Source organism: Acipenser ruthenus, chromosome 4, assembly GCF_902713425.1.
Source record: "Acipenser ruthenus chromosome 4, fAciRut3.2 maternal haplotype, whole genome shotgun sequence".
Classification (NCBI taxonomy): Eukaryota; Metazoa; Chordata; class Actinopteri; order Acipenseriformes; family Acipenseridae; genus Acipenser; species Acipenser ruthenus.
In genome coordinates, this window is record NC_081192.1 from 55490365 (window position 1) to 55502749 (window position 12385).

The following is a 12385-nucleotide window of genomic DNA, read 5'->3' on the forward strand; positions in this document are numbered from 1 at the left end:
GAATGTTACTTTATTTTATTGTGCTCGCTTAGCCTAATCTTAAATTACTTAAACTCTCAATTCTGGTTCTAACCAGTCTGCTATCTTAGCTTTGAACCACTTTTATGGGGGCTGCTGATTTGTTGTACAACAGGAACTCGTCTATCATTTGATTTCCATTACACGAGAGTAGATGTTAAAACTTCATGCTGATTTGAACTCGGCTCTCGCCAAGATAAGCACCAACTAAGACGTAGCTTTACAGTAAACTAATGTGATCCATGTGTCTCCATCCATTTACGTTTCCTTCCATATGATGATGTAGATATCCTTCTGTCTGGTGTTAATGGCTGAAGTGTAATGCTGGCTCCAGGGATCAGTTTATTTTGCCTCCCTGGCGCATCAGCACACACAACGGCTGCGATGCTGGCTCCGGGGATCAACCACAGTGCGGCCTCCCCAGCGCATCAGCATGACAACCGTCTGGATTGAGATAAGTAGGGTACATCTCTGGGGTTTTCAAGTGGGCACCTTCCATCCTCAGTGTTTCGTCAACTAGCCCACGACACCTCAAGAGGGCTCGACAGTGATTCTGGCGTCCCAGCATCACCCCCCTCCGTCCCCCACTCAACTCAGCCCAGCTTACTTACCTGTACATCAGCGTTTCTTTCTTTCTATTGTGCTTGAGATCCCCAGCCAGAATCTTTCCGTCTCAACCACAGCCAGTTGCTGCTCCTCTCTGCTGCTTCAGATAAGTTCTTCACTGTGCGACGCAACTCTTGGCCACTGAATCCGACGTCTCTGAGAAACCGGGTTGTAGAGTGTGCCACAAATCCTCGACAACCCACTTCCACTGGGTAAACCCGAACTCTCCATCCTCGCTGTTCCGCTTCAGTGGCTAGTTGAGCATACCGCAGTTTCTTCCTCTCATACGCCTCATCTACAGCATCCTCCCATGGCACTGTTAACTCTACCAGGTGAACAAGGCGTGCTGATCCAGACCACAAGACAATATCTGGTCGAAGGTTAGTGGTGGCAATCTCAGGTGGAAAAATAAGCCGTTGACCAACATCTGCCAGCATTTTCCAGTCTCTAGCAGCTTCCAGTTGTCCTGGGCGAGGATTGGTTTTAACACCTTTTCTTGGTGGTTGCTCTCCTGGGCGGAGGAATGTTGTCTTTTGTGTGTAATGTTTTGATGGAACAGGTGACAACTTATTGGTCATGTTACGCTTGTCTTCCAATGCTAAGGCCAAACATCGCAGCACCTGGTCATGGCGCCAAGTAAACCGTCCTTGGCTAAGAGCCACCTTACATCCTGTCAAAATGTGCCTTAATGTTGCAGGTGATGAACACAAAGGACATGAGGGATCCTCTCCTACCTAGAGGTTTAGGTTCTGTGGTGATGGGAGAACATCATATGTTGACCTGATGAGGAAACAGATCCTGCTCTGTTCCATTGACCATAGGTCAATCTTGCGTTGTTCCACACTCTCCCATCTCATCCATTCTCCCTGCTTGGCCTGGGAAATGGCCTTTATACACCTCAGCCTCTCCTCCTGCTTTTGCACCTCGTTGACTACCAGTTTCCTCCTTTGAGCTGGGGCTGCCTTGTGCCATGTAGGAGGAGCTGAACTGAAACCAAGACCCCCTCTTCCATGCTGAACTTGCCCAATGATAACACCAATTCGAAGGGCAGCCTTTGCATCTTCCACAGCTTTCTTTGCCGCCCACTTTCTTTCAGTTTTCAACACAGGTGCTGCCTCCCTTACGGATTTATCGTGTGACTCTACTAAAGTCATTTCCAGTCTGACCTTGGCGCACTTAAACTCCTCGGTTAGAGCAGAGACTGGTAGCTGCAGTATTCCTTTACCATAAAGTCCCACTCTGCTGAGGCAGCGTGGAACTCCCAACCATTTCCTGATGTATGAACTGATTAAAGCTTCCAGCTTCTCTACTGTTGTCAAAGAAACCTCGTGCACAGTCAGTGGCCACAGCAACCTCGGCAGTAGACCAAACTGAAAGCACCAGAGTTTTAGTCTACCTGATAGAGCGCAGCTGTCTATGCTCTTCAACCCTTCCACTGCTTGTTGTCTAACTTCTCCCACACAAACTGTGTCCTTTAGATCCCCGTCGTACCATCTCCCAAGACTCTTCACTGGCTTCTCAGACACTGTTGGTATTGCCTCACCATTAATAAAGAATGTTTTATCTACTACTTTGCCTTTAATTATAGAGATGCTCCTTGATTTAGTGGGCTTGAATTGCATTCGTGCCCATTCAATGTTATTGGTTAATTTGCCCAATAATCGATTAGTGCAGGCTACTGTTGTAGTCATGGTTGTCATGTCGTCCATGTATGCTCGAATTGGTGGTAGTCGCATTCCAGAAGCCAAGCGCTCTCCTCCTACTACCCATTTTGATGCCCTAGTGATTACTTCCATTGCCATGGTAAAAGCCAGTGGAGAAATGGTGCATCCTGCCATTATTCCAACCTCTAGGTATTGCCATGTAGTGCTGAATTCTGAAGTTGAAAAACTGAATTGCAAATCTCCAAAATAGGCTTTCACTAAATTTGTTATTGTCATCGGTACACTGAAAAAATCAAATGCTGCCCAAAGTAGTTCATGTGGCACTGAACCATATGCATTAGCCAAATCCAGGAATGTCACATGGAGCTCCTTCCTCTCCTTTTTAGCTGATTGAATTTGTTGCCAGATCACATTGATGTGTTCTAAGCACCCTGGGAAACCTGGAATGAAGTGTCAACGAAGCAGTTCTTTAATAGGTAAGTTGACAATCTCTGAGCAATAATGCTGAAGAAAATCTTGCCTTCTATGTTTAATAGGGAAATAGGGCGAAACTGACTGATGCTTGTAGAATCTTTTTCTTTAGGTATAAAGATTTGACGCCATGCTCTTGGTACAACCTGTTTTTCCCATGCCACTTTCATCAATTTCCACAGGATTCGTAGAACTCCTGAAGCACTCTTGTACACTCTGTATGGAACTCCATTAGGCCCTGGAGATGATGAAGCCCTTGCTTTTTTCACAGCTCGCTCTACTTTCCACTTAGGTGCACAGTCCTCCATTTGGTATTCTGGTGGATTGATAGGTGGGATGTCTGAAGGAATTGACATAGGCTCCCGCCTTTTTGAATCTGTATGCATTTCCTCCAAATATCTCCCCAGCTCAAACTTAGATGCTTTTAGTGTGCCATTCTTCTCACTGGTGAATAACTTCTTTACAAATTTAAATGGGTCTTTATAAAAGTTAGTTCTCGCACGCTCCTTCTTTTTGTAGCGTTTCCGTAGGCGCTCAGCTCTGCGCAATGTTGCAAGCTTATCTTTTATGACCCTTGTAAGAGATTGAGTCCCTTCTTCTGACTTTGTTCTGCTCTTCTCCACTGCTTCCACTTAACCTTTCCAATGCAAAGCAGAGATCTGTGTTTACTGTGTCCCACGCAGTTTTCTCACAAGCTGTTGGCCATTTAACTCCAGGCTTGTACCCGTTGAGGTTCTTTTCTCTCTTATGCTGGTTTGTCTGACCAGGTTCACAAGGATCATTAGGTTCATCACTAACTGTATCCATGCAAGTCCTCCTCACATCTATGACAGGGGTGCTGATATCCTGCAAACTGTGGTTTGCTTCCTGTCACTGGATTTCATTCGACTGACTTGACTGACTTCGTAAGAAGTTCTGATCAATGTGAGGCCCTTGTCCCTTCTCCCTCAAGCATTTCATTCTCCCTTGATGAATCTTCAAACCCCTGACCGTTATCGCCTTGCTCCAGCCGCAGACACAAACCTGGAGTTCCATGTCTTTGCTAACTGCAGATCTTGAACTAGTCTTTTGTGAAGTACTCTCCATACTCATATCTGTTTCCGTTCCTAAGTCATTAACCGTGTTGTCCAACGTTGAGCCATCTTCCGTCCCCGCTCTCGCAGACGCTAGGGGTATTTTTTTCTTCTCTATAGCTTCCCCACATTGTCTAGATGAAGACATTTGAGTCAACATAAACTCCTAGGTCTTTTTCATAGATTCCTTCTTCAATTTCTGTATCTCCCATATGATATAATGCACATTTTTATTGCCTGTGTGCTGTACCTTAGACTTCTCTCTATTAAATGTCATTTGCCACGTGTCTGCCCAATTCTGAATGCTGTCTAGATCATTTTGAATGACCTTTGCTGCTGCAACAGTGTTGCCACTCTTCCTATTTTTGTGTCGTCTGCAAATTTAACAAGTTTGCTTACTATACCAAAATCTAAATCATTAATGTAGATTAGGAATAGCAGAGGACCTAAAACTGATCCCTGTGGTACACCATTGGTTACCTCGCTCCATTTTGAGGTTTTGCCTCTAATCAGTAATTTCTGTTTTCTACATGTTAACCACTCCCTAATCCATGTGCATGCATTTCCTTGAATCCTTACTGCATTCAGTTTGAGAATTAACCCTTTGCAGTCCATTTATTAAGTGCGTGTCAGGCACGTCAGGTCCAATTTATTTTCACACGCGCAGTTAATTTTAGACGCACTGTTTAAAAGTATTTTTTTCCACAGTCAAACGGGTTTAAAAGGCCCTGCATAACAACAAAGCACTCACTAGGCATCTCCAGCCCCGCCCCACCCTTTCGTTCACTATAGCTTTCACCTATGTAAGAAATAAATAATAATAATAGTCGTACATACCGATCAATCATCTCCTGATCACTCGTTTTATCACCAAACTCCTCAATAATGCGATCCAAGTCATTATTTTATTACTATAACATCTCAAAAAAACTCTACAAATGTCCGTGTTCTCTGTTTACTTATGACCGCCCCGTTATCTGATACCAGGGCCATGTATGACAATTCATGAGATACGCCTTTTTTATTTTTTTTGTTTATTTTTCGACTTGCCTCGGCTCCTGTCGCTCCCACTCGGCCATTGAATGGTTTTCTCGGCTTTTTCCGGAGAACTTATAGTTTCCATAAGTTTACATATAATAGAAGTCAAGCTTATTGGTCTGTAGTTACCTGGTTCGGTTTTGTCTCCCTTTTTGTGGATCAGTATTACGTTTGCAATTCTCCAGTCTGTCGGTACAACCCCTGTGTCAAGAGACTGCTGCATGATATTGGTTAGCGGTTTGTAAATAACTTCTTTCATTTCTTTGAGTACTATTGGGAGGATCTCATCCGGCCCAGGGGATTTGTTTATTTTAAGAGCTCCTAGTCCCTTTAACACTTCTGCCTCTGTTATGCTAAAGTTATTTAAAACTGGATAGGAACAGGTTGACATGTGGGGCATGTTGTCCGTATCCTCCTTTGTAAAAACTTGTGAAAAGTAATCATTTAATATATTTGCAAATTTTTTTTTTTCTTCGTCTATGATTTTGCCATTTGTATCTCTTATACATTTTGAATGTTCTCTTGCTGTTATACTATTGGGAAAACATTTTGGAACTGGTTTTAGCCCCCTTAGCAGTGTTCATTTCTATCTCTCTCTTGGCCTTTCTAACTTCCTTTTTGACTTGTGTTTGCAATACACTGATGACAAAAAGACCCAACACGTCATGGATGTTTACTTTCAATCCACGCCCACTACAGCGTTTCACACAGGCAGTTAAGACGGTTCATAAACTATGACGTCTCTGTGACAGTATAGGCAATTCACACAGACCTAAATGACACATCAGTGCCGATTCTGAGCAGTCATAACTCGTCTGTGTGAAAGGGATATGGCTCTGACTTATAAAACAGTTTCCATTCTGAAGATCACAAAAGGTGCGATCTCTACAACATAAAACATCAACGTTTGGAAAAACTCAAAACTCTTTACAGCCGTGACTCTAACAGCAATGATTCTGACAGCAATGTTCAAGCTCAGACCCTCCTTATGCATTACACATAGTTAAACCTCTGAGCGAACAGATCAGTGAAGTAAAATGAACAGTATGAATCTCAGTATCATGTTTACTATCAAGTCTGGACTGTAGCTTCTTTAGTGTCTTTGTATGTGCATTGAGGTCTTCCATTAAAGTTTTGGTTGTATCATTTGTGTTTTTTAATATCTCCTTAAAAGCCTTAATTTGTGGGGAACAAGTCATCCAAAATTTCCTGTAGCGCCAATGCCATTGTTTTTGCAGCGCATTCAAGATGGCGTTGCTCAGTTGCTCTTCAGCAATGAATGGTGATTCTTTTAAGCTTTTTCCTTAAAGAGCTCCAGTCCCCATTTCCAGTGTTCCCCCTGCTTGCTGACATTATCGTTAAACAACTAGCTCTGTCGGTGGTTGACTGTTTTACGGATTAAAGTTAAAAGGAGAAAAGAGAGCTGCCTGGACGGAGCAGAGACTAAGCGTGCATTACAGTCAAAAGGTCATGTGGTCCGTCAACTACTGTTTTTAGAAACATAAAAATAAATGTAATGATAAACATTTCGACAAGAAGTCTTTAAAAAAAAAAAAAAGTCATCTAGTTGAAGCGTTTGTCATTGAATTAATTTTGTTTATTTTAAGTATTTCTTAATTTAACAACATGGAGTTTTTTTATAGTTATGGAGGACATTCTTTAGCATATGTTGAGTATTGAGGGACATATGGAATAAGCTATCCAATACATTTATGATAACTTTGTATTTACAGCTGTGATGGGAAAGTCGATATAACGTGAATGAACCATGATCCTTTTTCCCTTTTTAGTAATAACGTGTTGCAGTTTCATTGTACACATATTGACTCTGTTCTTCCCTGTTTATTTTGCTAGGAGTCAGAGAAAGGTGGTGAATCAGTGGATGAGGAATATGACAGTTACAGAACAAAGCCAAATGAGAACTCTTACTGTTATCAGCTACTTCAGGAACTGAATGAACAGAGAAAAAAGGGCATTCTTTGTGATGTCAACATCGTGGTGAGCGGGCAGGTTTTCAGAGCTCACAAAAACATCCTGGTTGCTGGCAGCCGCTTCTTTAAGACACTCTATTGCTTAACCAAGAATGAGAGCTGTGACCAAACAACCATCACCCACTTGGACATTGCTGCTGTTCAGGGCTTTTCTGTTATCTTAGACTTTCTGTATTCTGGCAATCTCCTACTCACAAGCCAAAATGCCATTGACGTGATGTCAGTAGCCAGCTACCTCCAGATGACAGAAGTTGTCCAATCTTGCCGTGCTTTTATAAAGGACGCGTTAAATATCAGTATCAAGTCTGAAGCGCCTGACTCTGTAGTGGTTGACTACAACAGGAGAAGGGCAATCAATAAAGATGGCAAGGGATCAGAGAAGAAGCCCAGCAACTTCTGGGCGACTAGCATTCTGTCCAAACTGTCAATCAAAGCAAGCAGCCACATGGAGGATCCTAGTGACCTAGAGGAGTCTATCAATGAAAACTCTGGCTGGGCCAATGACAACTCCTCGGAGTCTGCTGAAAATGAGCCTCAGGGGCATGGGACTGTGTTTGTCTGGAATGAAACGGCCACCCATACACCCCGGAAAGAGATAAAGCAAGAACCTGGCAGTGGCCGGAGGAAAAATCAAGCCACTAGGCGATTTGTTTACAATATTCCACCCGAACCTGAGGAAGGCTTTGAGGAGTTCATGCTTGTACAGCCATCTGCATCCTACTCCAAAGATGATCTTCAGTTCTTATCAGAGAATGCAGGTGAAGTAGTTAAGTTCCAAGTCTTTTTAAATGTTTTTGGTTGGTTTTGGTATTTAAATTAAATTAATTAAGCTTATATGTTTATGTAAATCCGTCACGGTCTGTCTGCATTTCAACTTCTAAAAATCTCATTAACCGTTTCCAATAGCTTCTTCATATTTTAAGTATTATGGAAACACCTTGGGCAAAATCTAATGATACATGTCAATTTGACCTTCTTGATGAATGAGACTTTTTGGTATCAGGATGTTAAAATACCTCATTTTTTAGATATTGTCTTCAAGCATGGTACACTTTTTGTATTCAGTGATTCTATTGGCCAAGCTTGATTTTTTATGGGTGTCATTACGTATATTTTTTTGTAGCATTAATTTTCCTCCACAGATAAGAGATAGTGAGGCCGGGCAGGAGTACGTAGACGAGGCTCTCGGGGACACGGGTACCCATGTTCTTTACACACATGGTTTGTCAGGACTCTCAGGTTTGCAGTTTTCTGCATCCCCAGGACGCATATCTGTTCATCTGATGCCCCACCGCAGATTACTAGAATATATATTTTTAAACATGCAGATAATACAGCTGCGTTGTGTAAAGTGTAAGCTTTAGTTGGCGGGCTCATAGGTTGCTGTGGAGAACTGGAAAACATGGACCCGGTTTAGGGGTGTTGCGATATGACGATAAAAAGATAACCGCAATATAAATTCTATTGTCAATTGAATTCAACAAGAGCAGTGCACAATAAATGTGGAGGACAGCGAGAACGACAGAAACTAAATCTTTCCTCCTAAAAACAGATACAATCAGTTATCTGGGATCATTTTGGTTTAAAAAAAAAATGACGATGGTCAGGTTATTGAAGAGAGAGGGCCAATTTTTAAATTGTCGAGTTCTTTCAAAGAGCAGCAACATGACGAATATGTTCACGCATTTAGCACTATCACCACCAAGCACTTTATAAAGAAGCAACATCGGTAAGGAACACAGTGTTGATAGTAAAACCAATTGCGTGTATAATAATAATCCTAATGCGTTTTAAGTATTTCCATTTTCCAAAATGATATATTTGTTTAGCTACATAGGTTAAGGAGGACAAACATTTTAACACTATTTAAAACAGACACAAGGGTATAGTGAGTGTGGTGTGTACTCGAACAGGAACGTCAATATATTTGGCTACTCTCTAAACACTCAGCGCACACTATATCCTTGCGGCTGTTTTCTAATTATTAATTTTCAACTAAATATTAGCGTTTTCAAACATTAATTTAATTAACATTTAACGTTTTGTTGATTTACAGGTTAGCTGTAAAGTCTAAACAGTTTGCATTTTAAAAACCCCTGGGTTCTGACTCCTAGCGTCATTGTTATTGTGGTCCTAAAATCTGTTGTCTTAACACAGTTATTTCAGTTATTATTATTATTATATACACACACACACACACACACACACACACACACATATATAGTTCTTTGTAAAATATTGTGCTGTATTGCAATTATTGTGATAATACCCCACAGAATAGTCGTCTGAGAGAATTTTCATATCGTGACATCCCTAACCCGGGTACATCTTGGTCTGTATTCTTTTCACGGTAAAAAAAAACCCCTTCTTATTTGTTGTATTTCCCCTGCTTATTTGTGCTTATTTGTTGTAGGAGGCTGTGTGGTCCAGTGGTTAAAGAAAAGGGCTTGTAATCAGGAGATACCCGGTTCAAATCCCAGGTCAGCCACTGACTCATTGTGTGAGCCTGAGCAAGTCACTTAACCTCCTTGTGCTCCGTCTTTCGGGTGAGACGTAGTTGTAAGTGACTCTGCAGCTGATGCATAGTTCACACACCCTAGTCTCTGTAAGTCGCCTTGGATAAAGGCGTTTGCTAAATAAATAATTTCACGGTCTAAAAATAGTTATTTCAAGATATTTCACGATTTAAACATAATATTTAGGCTGTTAATGCAGAAAGAAATTGCGTTGTAACATTAAAAATTGATCATTTTCTCTAGTTATACAACAAAATGTTCCTAAATATTTAAAAGCTATAAGTAGGGGTGAGATGATTTATCGTGTACACGATACTATACTCCTCCGTGTGCTTGAAATGAGTAGCTTACAACGGACAAAAACGTGAAATAATTGACTTAATAATAAAAAGTTAAACGAAATTTAGAGAAAAAAAGAAACTGATACAAACATTAATAATAATAATAATAATAATAATAATAATAATAATAATAATAATAATAGCAAGTAGGGAATACTGACACTGTACTAAAGGCTTCAGAACAGGCTGCAGAAATGCTGCCTGGCCAATGGTAGTTGAGACAGCGGTGATTCTGGCCAATGGGTGTGTAGAGGAGGTGGAGACAGTCTGCCTTGTTGTGGACAGAGAGGAATCAGGAAGCGAGCAGTGTCTGTAGAAACTCGCAGCTATAACTGTAATTTTACGAAAGTTACTCGTTTTTGTATTCACATACTATATATTTATTTGTCTCCTTTTGTGAGAGAGCATTTAATTTAATATAAATAGATAGCTATATGTTTTTCTTTTTCGTTTTACCAGTTTTAATGTGTTGCTCTTCTTTTAATGATTCTTTAATATATATTCAATGGCAAAAACTTTGTTAAAGTAACGTTAAGGTTTGTTTGCAAATGTCCAAAAGGTTAGGAAATTGCAAGTTAAGGTAGCCACGCAACCTTAACTCTGCACCCTTATGTGTATGTTTCCTGTCACACTTGACATCACATATAACATCATCTAATTCATTAGTTGGGACCTTCCACAAGCCATATTTCTTCAAACTCTAATATTGGAATCCACAACATTGGCTTTCTTGTATGAACTACACTGTTTCACATGGGAAAAGGAGTCACTGCATTTCTACAGTATTATTATTAATTTTATTTTTGCACTGTTACCCAATCTTCTTTCAAACTTTACAATTCAGTAAGAATTCTTGCTAACATAAGCTTATGGCTGGAAGACAATTATGACATTGAAATGTTTAGGTACAATTGCAGATTTCTGCAGTTCAATGAAGTACATAAAGCAGAAGTGAATTGTAATGCATGGATTTTATGCTTCCAATAAACATAAAACACTGCTTTGTGTACCACAGTATACATGGAGCAGCAGTATACCATACAGTACTACAGAAGCTTCCTTTTCTATTTCACTGGTGCCTTCTGAGTGAAATTTAATGGATGGAGTGTTATCTTACATGTAGGGTTTCACATATTGCATGTCCCATCCATTTTCAGGTACTCCTTTCCAAACATCAAATACTCATCACTACATACCTCAACATGAATTACACATTTCTAAAGCACATTTCAGCAGCAAAGATAATGCAGTTACTGATCATGTTACCAATCACAATGACTTCCGTATGGCCAGTCTTCGGGGAGAATTTGTCATGTGCTTAGTGATGTCATTGCCCATGTCATTGATGATGTCATATGTGATGTCTAGTGTGATAGGAAACATACACATAAGGGTGCAGAGTTAAGGTTACGTGGCTACCTTAACTTGCAATTTCCTAACCTTTTGGACATTTGCAAACAAACCTTAACGTTACTTTAACAAAGTTTTTGCCATTGAATTTCCATAGTTTTGCAAAAGGCATCTTGGAAAATCATACAACCAAAAACAAGTATGTAAAGATTTTTTTTTTTAACCCTTTGCGGTCCTATGTCGGACCTGGTCCGACATCATCAAAAAGACTCAAAAAACAGGTATCTAGTCGTTTTTTCTCCAGAAAAAGCAGAGAAAACTATTCAATGGCCGATAGAGATCGATAGGAGCTGAGAGAAGCCGGAAAAAAAAGGGGTGTATCTCATGAATACAGATAGCCCCGGCACTACATAGATAACACGGACATAAACAAACAAGATAGCTGCTTCCGCATCCAGCGCTCAAGGAACATCAGAGACGTTTTCAGAGCTTTTTTTTAGATGTTATAGTAATAAAATAACGACTTGGATCGCATTATTGAGGAGTTTGGTGATAAAACGAGCGATCAAGAGATGAATTATCGGTATGTACTATTATTATGAGGTATGTAAAAATATAGCGAACAAGGGGTGGGGCGGGGCTGGAGATACAGTACTGAGTGTCCTGTTGATATGCAGTGCCTTTTAAACCTGTTTTACTGTAAAAAAAACCAAAAACTTTTAAACAGCGCGTCTAAAATATACTGCGTGTGTGAAAATAAATTGGACCTGACGTGCCTGAGACGCACTGAATAAATGGACCGCAAAGGGTTAAAAGCCAGGTTTATTGAGGCAACATCAAATGTTGTTAATGCCTGCCCCTGAGGCTAGAGGAGGGGGGAAAACAAAGACTGTCCCTGGAGGCTGGAGAGGTGGGGACAGCAACGACTGCCCTGGTGGCTAGAGAGGTGGGGACAGCAAGGGCTGTACCTGTGGCTGGAGAGGTGGGGACAGCAATGGCTGCCCTGGAGGCTACAGAGGAAAAGCAACGGCTGTACCTGAGACTGGAGATGTGGGGACAGCAACCGCTGCCTTGGAGGCTGAATAGGTGGAAGCAGCAACGGCTGTACCTGAGGCTGGAGAGGTTGGGACAGCAAAGGCTGCCAGAGAGGCTGCAGATATGACGACAGCAAGGACTGTACCTGAGGTTGGAGAGGTGGGGACAGCAATGGCTCTATCTGAGGCTGGAAAGGTGGGGAAAGCAAGTGCTGTACCTGAGGCTGAATAGCTGGTGACATTATTTGGACAGTACTGTTGGGGAGCAGTTATTCTTCATGTT

General features: G+C 41.1%; 1 protein-coding gene across 1 annotated transcript in view; it reads left to right on the forward strand.

Moving 5' to 3' along the window:
• Window positions 1-12385, forward strand: part of LOC117399323 (zinc finger and BTB domain-containing protein 10-like) — an 83585-nt gene that overhangs the window by 55671 nt on the left and 15529 nt on the right. Inside the window, exon 2 of the mRNA XM_033998417.3 lies at window positions 6725-7619. Within this exon, the coding sequence (XP_033854308.1) occupies window positions 6725-7619 (895 nt within the window). The remainder of the gene's footprint in view (window positions 1-6724; window positions 7620-12385) is intronic.